This window comes from Cornus florida, unplaced genomic scaffold (genome assembly GCF_030987335.1).
Source record: "Cornus florida cultivar Cherokee Brave unplaced genomic scaffold, ASM3098733v1 CherokeeBrave_3.0.0_Hap2_Chr04, whole genome shotgun sequence".
Taxonomy (NCBI): domain Eukaryota; kingdom Viridiplantae; phylum Streptophyta; class Magnoliopsida; order Cornales; family Cornaceae; genus Cornus; species Cornus florida.
This window is the reverse complement of record NW_026775574.1, coordinates 100,628,759-100,639,717: the sequence shown is the minus strand read 5'-3', so window position 1 is coordinate 100,639,717 and position 10,959 is coordinate 100,628,759. Positions and strand designations below refer to the sequence as shown.

The 10,959-nt window shown below is 36.2% G+C and overlaps 1 protein-coding gene across 1 annotated transcript; it reads left to right on the top strand.

The window, feature by feature from the left end:
* The first annotated feature begins 759 nt into the window (after nt 1-759).
* On the top strand, nt 760-10,874 carry LOC132304224 (actin-related protein 3). Its single transcript, XM_059801804.1, has 9 exons — nt 760-1,276; nt 1,396-1,858; nt 4,795-4,941; nt 5,621-5,713; nt 5,920-6,039; nt 6,852-6,962; nt 8,129-8,254; nt 8,342-8,440; nt 10,228-10,874. Exons 1-9 carry the CDS (start codon nt 1,227-1,229, stop codon nt 10,306-10,308), a joined length of 1,290 nt encoding a protein of 429 aa, XP_059657787.1. The 5' UTR covers nt 760-1,226; the 3' UTR covers nt 10,309-10,874.
* The last annotated feature ends 85 nt before the right edge of the window (nt 10,875-10,959 follow it).

Below are 10,959 nucleotides of genomic sequence, written 5' to 3'. Positions count from 1 at the left end.
TTGTCAATATCTCACATAAATCTCTTTACGTTTCATAATCACACTTATTTCCATTAATAATCAGATTTATGTAATTAATTCCCTTTTGCCGTTAAGCATCTGACGGAGGCAAATAGAATCTGTTGATGTCAGCATCAAAATATTGATAGAATGTCAATTTTATCATTCTAGTGCCTGAAATGACTAGCAAATATTTTATGGGCAAAACAGTAAAACACATTACCGTTATCAAGTTGCACAGCCCATGACTAACAAGAGAGGTAAGTGGAATTATGAAACATAGAAGAAGTTTATGTGGGATATCGAGAAACATAATGGGAGTTAAGGAGAATTTACCCAATTTTTATAAAAATTCCAAAATACCCTGAAAAGGCATTTTATGTATTTCAATCTATAATATATATATATATATATATATATATATATATATATATATATATTTTTGTGATAAAGATCCCAATTTTTTTTTTAAGAACCCTAAATTTTTTTTTTTTATTGAAAAATTAAAATTAATATATTTATTTTTATTTGTCTTGAGGGCAATCTAGGTATTTTAATTGTTTTTATTTGTCCAATTTTAAAAAATAGAATTTGTTTTTTAAAACACCAAGGGAGTATTGTTGTTGTTGTTTTTTTTTTTTTTTACACTTTAGGCATATATATATATATTTATATTAAATGGTATTATTTCGTATATAGAATAATAGTATTGGAACTGAAAGCTCGTTAGCCATTATTCTACAATTTCTGCTTGGAAACATAGAATAAGAAGTCGGTGATTACAAGTTACAACTTGGGTGTCGGACTTCATCGTACGTCAACGTTCACAAATCGAACGGTCTAAAACCATCATCACATTTAATATACGTGACGACAATCACACAACAAAACCCAGAGAGAGTCGCTGCGTTGTTTGATTGTTAAGAAAAGAATCCGAAGAGAGAGAAAGAGAAGAGAGACTATAATGATGAAGCTGATGATACTTTCTCTACAAAAAAAATTATTGTACGCTCGTCATCAATGAAATGGATGGAGTAAAGCCCACCACCACCACCTTCTTCAACCCACCTCTCTGTCGGTTGAGCCGCCGCTTTCGCTTACACTCGACGCCGATTTCACCCTCTTCACCGCCCACCCAACGACCATGATCACCTCCCTAAAACCCCATCTCGGATCTCCGCCGCAGATCCATCCCCACTCTTCTCTTTCTCTCTCATCTCTCTCTCATGGACGCCGCCACCTCTCGCCCCGCTGTAGTAATCGACAACGGCACCGGGTATATACACACACATATAGACATACACAGAAATATGTACAATACCCACCAACTGTTTGACAAAATGTCCCAATGAATTGTGCACTAATGTTATGTTCACTTTCTCAATGCAATTGCAGGTATACTAAAATGGGTTTTGCTGGTAATGTCGAGCCGTGTTTTATAGTCCCCACCGTCGTCGCCGTCAACGAGTCCTTCGTGAACCAGCCTCGGAGCTCTGCAAAGGGCAGTAATTGGCTAGCGCAGTACAGCGCTGGAGTTATGGCGGATCTCGATTTCTTTATAGGGGACGAGGCTCTGTCTAGATCTCGATCTAATAATACTTATAATCTCAGTTATCCAATTCGGCACGGTCAGGTTGATAATTGGGACGCCATGGAACGGTTTTGGCAGCAATGTATATTCAATTACTTGCGTTGTGATCCGGAGGACCACTATTTTCTTTTGACGGAGAGTCCGCTTACTGCGCCGGAGAGTCGTGAGTACACCGGTGAAATTATGTTTGAGACGTTTAATGTTCCAGGGCTTTATATTGCGGTGCAGCCAGTGCTTGCTCTTGCAGCTGGGTACACAACATCTAAGGTTGGTATTGATTTCTTAAGATAGCAAGGTGTAGGATGAACAATTTGATTGCAACTTGTATATGTTTTATACCACTCTTTTTGAGCATGTTTAATCATGAAACAATATGTGAGTTTGAGACTCCTGTACAAACCCATAAAGAGTAGTGATTTTCGATGACTTTGGAGTTATACACTCTTAGAATTAAAGGATTAGAATAACTGAATTGTATGTGAACCGGTCCATAATATTCTTGGTTCGTCCATTGAATAACAGAAATATGACTAGTTATAAAAGTGTATTACTTGAATCAGGATCAGTTCACAATATGTGACTTAAGGAGTAAATTTTACATATCTTTTAATTGGATGTGCTGCACTTTGTGTCGTGGGCATTCACATCTCCACTTCTCAAGATGACTTCTAATTGTGTTCCCAAATATACCACATCAAATAACAAGGAACAAAATTCCATGTTTTTGTTTTACTCCTTCCCACTCTACTTTTCTAGTTGTGCGGTAAATTTTTCATTAGGGACGATGCTAAAAGTTGAGACCAGTCTTCCCAAGTTGCCTTTCTCCGAATTTAACCAAAATTTTGAATTTTTGTGATGTTTAATTGCATAAGAGTGTTTGACAACTTGATTGAGACTGAAGCAGCTGTAGGATTGGGATTTGGAAGAGCACCTCGAAACATGGTCAATGTGACCATGGGCATATAAGTATGTTTTATATTTGTCTAGAGAATCGCAGATTCAGAGAAGAACCATGAAAGGTAATAGACTACAAGTAACAATTCTTTTAAGGGAGTGCTAGCATATGGACATATAGGAATAATAATTTCCTTGAGCAATAATTTCTAAATCTTACTAAGATTTTCATGTTCTGTTGAAGCTCATGTAAACAACAGTTAGCGGTTGGAGATCATGTTAATGTCATGTTCAGAGAAGGGTATTCTGCTATATGTATCAATTCGAACATTACCTGCTTATCATTCATGTCAGAAACCTTGACACAAACATAAATTGTTTATTTAGGAGGTAAAACATCGGAAGGAGGTCCCCCCCCCCCCCCCCCCCCCCCCCCCCCCCTCTCAATTTATTTATGAAAAACCTTGTTTGGGGGGTCTTTAAATAATTACTAATGGTGGATTTGAAAGAAAACTTACACGTGGCCTCCCCCAAAATTTTGTTGAAAAACATTATTTACTGGTCCCTCTTAATAAATAGTTAGGGTGAGTTTTGGAAAAAAAAAAAAAAAATGCCCCTCTAGAAAGAAAAAAAAAACCTTAGAGCTAATCCCCAATCTAAATATGGAAGAGCATGCACAAGCCCATGACGAGGACATTGGGTCTCAAGAGGGGTGATTGTGATGTCCCACATCGCCTTGATGGGATGGGGAGGGGGAGGGTAGAAGTTACTGGAACTTATAAGATGGGGATGCCTCCTACTTGTGTCATTGTGTATTAAGTGAGCACCAATAGTGTGCAAAGCGGACACTATTTGCGTGGGACAGGTCTTGATAGGTCAAATCAATTTAAACAGGACATTGATTAATTAAACGGGTTAATCAGCTTGACATGATTATGGCATGAATACGATTAAACCTAACTCAAACCCGTTCATAATCATATGTTTGTATCAGTTTTAGGAGTTTGTTACAGTTTCTAAAAGTTGCACCCTCTCCCCAACCAAAAACAAATAAAGAGAAACACGCCCACACAAAGAAAATAAAAGGAAGGGCTATTATGATGAAACGTCGTAAGAAAAGTATGGAAGATTATGAGTCTGCTGCAGTAAATCATATTTATTGAACTTGAGGCCTGATGTGCCTTGGTGGATGTGTTTACCATGATGCAAAACTGCTTGGATGTGTTATTTATTTAGATGTATTTGGTACAATAATTCAGAAATAACCTGATGACTAACCAAAAAGTGTTTTCAGTGGAAAATGTTAATAAGCTAACAGAATCACGAGTAATGACTTTAATCAGTTGGTAATTGATGATGATGTTGATCATTGTATAAAATCATTATATAAATCACTATGTTAATCAAGTTATGTTCCCTATTCGTTAAAAGCATGCAGAGACAGAAACTTAAAAGTAGTGAATAATGCGTTTATATGAGCTAAAGGTATATCCCTTCCCATTCTCTATTATACTTATTAAAAAGAAAGAAAAAAGGAAAGACCAGAAAAAAATGAAGAATATACCTTTTCATTCTCCATGCATAAAAAATCTGTTTGAAGTAGACTGGCTCCATGATATGCAATTTGTCTGTAAAGATATGCAAGGTGGGTTTTCTTTCTTTCAATATGAGACCTTGATTATCCATACCATTTGCATCTTACATGTATATGCCACTTCTTGTGTGTAATTTTCTTCAGTTTCACCCTTGTAGGGGCTTTGTGATGGTGCAAATGTGCCTCCACTGTCTTTAGTCACCTAAAAGAGAGTTGTTTCCTCCCCCCTTCTTCATTCACTCTTTCGGCCCAACTAGGAACACATGGATCCGGGTTTTGGAACTGTCATACTACTAGAGGCTAAGCATACATTACTTTTCCCATCAATAGTTATTGATCGATCTATTCATTTACTTATTACCTTTTTTGCGTTAATCCATTTCTTCAGTGGGGAAAACAATTGGAGATCTTTTAACTATCATACAAGAAGTGGAAATGGAAAAAAAAAATCAAAATCAAAATTAAAAAATAAATAAAATCTAATTATTATCACAATTTTTTTTTAAAACAAAGTTATTACCATCTTTATACCTCTAGTGTATAAGCATTTTTTTACTCTATTACAGGTCTTCATGCTACCTGATAGTTTAGGTGAACCAAATTCAAATGCATCCTATAACATACATGTCTACATGCGTGCAACGTCTGGCAATCATGTTTTCTTTTGCTTAAATGAATTATTTATCCTTTCCTTTCACATTGAATTTCCTTTTAGTGTGAGATGACAGGAGTTGTAGTGGATGTTGGAGATGGGGCTACCCATGTTGTACCTGTTGCAGATGGTTATGTTATTGGGAGCAGTATTAAGTCTATTCCCATTGCTGGCAAAGATGTTACTCGTTTTATCCAGCAGCTCATGCGGGTATGTCACCTATGACTTTCATTATCATATTGCATTTGTTACCTAAGAGCATGGTGGACAAAAACACTTGATTTGCATGGTAATTTAGATTGTCATTAAGACCTTGACCATCGATTAAAAGATAATCTCCTTGCAGCTTTGGCACATTGCCTAAGAGGGAATTGGTGTCTGTTGTAGTGCTCTTGTTCATTCCACTTCAATCTTGCATTTATAGTTCTATACACTATTTACATCAATAAACAGACTGTACCCTTTCAAATGCTCCCACATCAATATAGAACAAATGTCATGTTGTTTCGTTCATTTTGAATCTTGATTTATGTGAGATAGTATTGAGTATAGGATTGATATTGTTACCTCATAAGTGCCCTATGAGGTTCGCAAAGATGCTATTATGTAACTGTTATACTTCCACTCTCTAGTGGAAATAAAATAATGAGCCTGTTATCATGAACACTTGGAGCACAGTACCTTCTTACTCTATCACTCTTACTAAATGGATGCATGTGTGGTGGGGGCAGGCCCATAAACATCAAATTTATTGATTTTTTTAATCCATTTAAACTACATATATTATTTTGTACTTCTTAGTTTTAGAAAATACTATTTATGGACTGAAAGACTGGATAGTAATTGTTCAACTTTCTTGGTTTTTGCATTTTGATATTTTTTCATATAGGAAAGAGGAGAGCATGTTCCACCAGAAGATTCCTTTGAAGTAGCTCGGAAAGTGAAGGAAACGTATTGCTACACTTGTTCTGATATTGTCAAGGTGGTCTTTACTACATCAAGAACTTCTGCAAACAAAAAATTTAGGATACAAATAAAATTTGTGCCCTTTTGTTATTGTGTGTTGAACTGGAAAAAGTTATTGCAAATTTGCAATGCTTCATTTTACTTTCAGCATCGTACATTATTTGAATCTGAAATATTGATTCTAGGATTATTTAACTGACTCTTTGTCCTTAATGATCTTAGGAGTTCAATAAACATGACAAAGAGCCAGCTAAGTACATTAAGCAATGGAGAGGTATTAAACCAAAAACAGGGGCACCATACTCTTGCGATATTGGCTATGAACGATTTCTTGGTCCTGAGGTTTGTTTTACCTTTTCTCTCCAAGTTCTTGCTTATTTCGAACAAAATAGTTCATTTTATTGAATGTTGCTTATGACTTTTCTCCAAATATAATACACAAAATGCAAATGTCACAACTGGTACAGGATGACTAGACCCAAGCACCATAAGATTGGCATGACCGCTTGATAGACAACAGGTGTACAACAAAACCGAGCAATGATTAAAATCAGAAATAAATGATATTATAAATTGCATATATTGATTAATCATATGCAGCTAATATGGCCTACTTATAGAATGCAATGGTTCTTCTCTATCTTATAACCATGGAGTTACGGGATCATCTCCTCGTCTTCGATGATGTAATCTAGGTTAATGGAGTTGAAGTTATCATCAAGCTCCTCAATATCAGTAGGCACTGGCACATGTAGGCATTGGCAAGTCAACTTGATTGACAATAGGCTATATTACATGAAGATATCATGTACAATGAAACAAAGAAAAATGCTTATAGTTAGTTACTACTATGTACATTTTTGCTCCATAGATAGAGAGTTACTATGTACATGTGATATGCCTACTTGTAGAACATGTTGCTTTATGCTGTCAGGCATGAAAAACCCAATTACCACAACCCTATGTATTGATTAGAAACATTCCAATCTGATAGGACTCGTGGGAATTATTTAATTTTTTAAATGTGTTGTATGATTCAATTTGTTGCTTGTGAATGATTTTTTTTTTCCCCTTCTGTATGATGTGGAACATTTTCCATGATCAACATGACTTTTTTTTTTTAGGTAAACGATCAACATGACTTATTTGTGCAGGTTTTCTTCAATCCTGAAATTTACTGCAGTGACTTCTCCGCCCCCTTACCAGCTGTTATTGACAAGTGTATTCAGTCTGCGCCAATTGACACGAGAAGGTCTTTGTATAAGGTGAAGAAAATTATTAATTGTTTTTGGTATTCATGAATATCGATTTTGGATGAATTTCAATTCCATTACTTTCTTGGTTGTTGGCAGTTGTGACCCATGAGCCAATACCAACTTGAAATGCCGTACTCAAAAATACCTAATTTTTATCCAATTAAATTAATATAAAGAGATTGTTAAATATCTGACATCCAAGTGAATCACTCCACTCTTGGATGTTTTGTTGCAAAACTTAGTTAAATATCCGTTAAGCAGTGCTGTGGTAGGGACAGAACCACTTGGAGCAATCATAGATGTGCATTCAAGCTTCCTATAACATTATAATAGTCAGATATTGAATTGGTTCTTCAATATCATATACAATCAGTTTTATCATATAAATTGGAATCTATTAAATTGACCAATCACTTTTGTCTGGGTAGTTCCATTTCAATTGGATCTGTGAATAAACACTACCCATTTGCCAGAGCTCATATCTGATAGAGTGAAGTTTCTTCCATTTTAATGTTGTTAATCTGGGTCACACTGAACCATTGACAATTATCTTAAGTGATTTTTTTTTTTTTTTTTCATTGGCAAGAAACTCACGCACCCATTTTTGTCCCTATAGGGACTCGAACCGTCACCAATCCCTTTGGGAGGTTGAGGATATACCACTAGGCCACAAGGCCTTTGGTATCTTAAGTGGAATTGATTAGCACTCAGTCAAAAATAATATGAGATCTTTTAAAATTTCAGCTAGGCTTGTTCCTATAGTTTTCGGGGGACTTGTTTATGTGTGTGAATGTTTTATATAGCGTAACACCACTTGTTAGCTAACTTAGCTCTCTTCTTCCCTCCTTGTGGGTCTTAACTTGTGTGTTTGTCAATACATATGCCATGTTATCAAGGCATGCAAACGGCTCTGGAGGCCTAAATGCTACATAACATTTTGGCCTTTGGCAGTCACAATGTTGGATACCCTAGTTAAGGTTGGGATTGAACTGGATTTTGGGCCCAGAATTGAGTGAAAATTCACAGCTATGAAGTTCCATTTGCATGCTCTTTGGTGTCTAACAGCAAATGTTTGTATATATGAATTAACTCTAGTTTTTCTCTGTTAATATATATATTTATGTATGTATGCAATTTCCTGTTCTACAGCTCATTTGTTCTATTATTAACCTCAGAATGTAGTGTTATCCGGAGGTTCAACCATGTTCAAAGACTTCCACCGAAGGATGCAACGGGATCTAAAGAAGATTGTGGATGCTCGTGTTCTTGCATCAGACACTCGGCTTGGTGGAGAACTAAAAGTAAGCATTTTGGTTTATTGCTTCTATGCAGTTTTTTAGTCATAAATAGTATGAAAGGGTTGACCATTTTATTCTTTTTGCCGCCAGTCACAACCAGTGGAAGTCAATGTAGTCAGCCATCCTATCCAAAGATATGCAGTTTGGTTTGGAGGCTCTGTACTTGCATCAACACCAGAATTTTTTGCTGTATGTATTTGTCTCTTTAATCTAAATTCGTGAATGTTATTTTCTAACTAGCTTTCATTCGATGATTACATTGGCATTACTTCCTTGCAAAAATTTATTTATTTATTACTTACCAAAAAAAAAAAAATTACTTATTTATTTTTTCCACTGGCAAGAAACTCACGCACCCAATTGCCCCTATGGGGACTTGAACCCTCACCATCTACTTTGGAAGGTAGAGGAGATACCACTAGGCTACAAGGCCTTTGGTTCCTTGCAACATTAAGTACCAATATATGCATATGGGGAAATGAAATGTTGTAGCTCTGTTGATGATGCAGGCTTCTATAATTGAAGCTCAAATCTTCCTTAAAATCGGTACATTTTTAAATGAAATTATCTGGTTTTACTGTAATTGACTTAAACCGCTGAGCGCTATGTTACTTGGACTCCTTGAAAATGCATAATGTCGCCATATCGGATGCAACACTCAGACATGGGTATGGTATATGTCTCCACTCTATGGGCTGGACATGCATCTACATATTTCTGTATTATATAATTGTGCATAATTCTTTCATTTAAGTTCCTTCTGTTACATTATTGCTTTGAAATGATTGAGAACATTATTTTACTCTAATGTAGATGGAATACGATGTGAATATTTTAACAGTGTATCCGAGTCCGGTGTCCTTGAGTTTGTATATTTGATAAATCTGATACTTAGATCCATATATGCCTCCAGCAAACGTACCTGAGTCCACGTAGCATAGGCTTAGCTGTGGACAAAATTAGGACCGTACGATGCATGAAAAATATGTCATAACAAACCATGTTCCAGTGTTCGGTTGGTTTTGGTTTCTTTTTCTGGTCATATTGCTGCTGCATGGGACTAACTTATTGTTCACTGTTAATTTATAATTTTGATTCAGACATCTAACGAGATATAACATATTGGTCTTGGTGTCATTCCAGTGGCAGTGATTAGCTTCCGCAGATTTCCTGCATGGTCACGTGTTTTAAATCATTATTAACTGCATTGCTAGGATCAGTTGTGTGGTCACCTTTTTTTGCTGTGTACAAGTTTCAGTTCTGGGCGTGCTGCTGTTACATTGCTTCCACGTGGAGCTAAAATTTGTTTTCTTTGAGGCATTCAACAGGTTATAGCATATTTGCTTCATGCTCATTTTAGTAGTTCTGCCTTTTGTCATTGAGTTCTCCGAAGTGGGAAGAATGCTGTTGTGGCCCAATCTTGGCATGTTCTAAATTAATGTTTTGCAGCCTACAGTAATTATGTTTTCAGTACTATGTTTGGATGTGCAGTAACTTTTCATGGACCAGTGTCTGAGATATACAGCATTTTTATAGTTATTGAACATCATTAGTTAGAAAGTGACTGCGGGGTACTTTCTTGTGCACTATTTCTGCTGCCATGAGATTACCATGGGTATTAAGTTTTAGCATGGCCCTTAGATTCTGTGAATGCAAAAAAAAAGACAATTGTTTATTTTGTCACATTGAAAATTTTCATTAATAGACAAGTGGCCTAGCGGTACCAGGCTCCCACTTCCCAAAGGGAGGTTAGGGGTTCGAGCCTTGGTGGAGGCATGTGTGTGTGAGTACCAATTAGGAAATAAAAAATAAAAAATTCATTCTGCCCTTAAAGTGAACATTCTTTTGGAATGTTTGCAAATTCTGGCTTCATATTTATTGATTCCCCACTATCTCTTCCTTTTTCACTGCTTTTGTTTGAATCGACTTGCTGACTAGATTTGAAGTTTGATTGAATAAGTTTTGCTCTTTCGTAGGCTTGCCATACGAAAGCAGAATACGAGGAATATGGGGCAAGCATATGCCGTACAAATCCTGTTTTCAAAGGGATGTATTGATATGAAGATCTAGGTCAGCTGATGATTTTCGAGGCATTTGTTAATCATAATGTCTAGATGGAATGCGTCATTATTCCCACCAAATATTTGCCTCGGCCAACTTCTGAAAATCCTCTCCGCCCTGTGGCCTTCATGTGAATTTACAGGTTTAGCTTGTGGGAAGGTGTTGTATAATAGGTTTTTAAGTCTCAATTGTAAGAAAATGACTTTCTTGTATTCTTTCATTAGGGAGTAACAGGTCTTTGCAGCCAATAAAATGCCGCTGCTGTCGACTTCGGCAGGACTGCAAGGCACATCGGGGTCAGATAAAAAGCTGTCAATTAATTGGACACTAGTGTTTAGCCTAGTTGTGGTCTGATAAGAACATTATTTTTTATCTGGTTTTGGGGTTGATTGTTCCATGTCAGTAACTTTTCATGTAGGGATTAAAATGGAGGAATAGAATTGTTATAGCGATTACAAGTTTGCTTTATTTGGATTTGAGCAGAACTTTGCAAATTGTACATTTTATTTTCACCATACTGAGCTCTTCCCAGATTATTAACAGGTGGTCTATTTCTTAGTAAGTGTAGTATCCATCCAAGGTGAATCAATCTATATGTTGAAGGCAGCTTTATTTTGATGTATAATTAGTTTTAGGGTAAAGTGCCA

What these genes read in the sequence shown, in the direction of transcription:
- LOC132304224 (XM_059801804.1), top strand. Translation starts at nt 1,227, where the DNA reads ATGGACGCCGCCACCTCTCGCCCCGCTGTAGTAATCGACAACGGCACC. An exon ending in CGAGAAGGTCTTTGTATAAG is followed by an intron (nt 6,963 to 8,128) that starts GTGAAGAAAATT and finishes TATTAACCTCAG; the next exon opens with AATGTAGTGTTATCCGGAGG. An exon ending in CAACACCAGAATTTTTTGCT is followed by an intron (nt 8,441 to 10,227) that starts GTATGTATTTGT and finishes GCTCTTTCGTAG; the next exon opens with GCTTGCCATACGAAAGCAGA.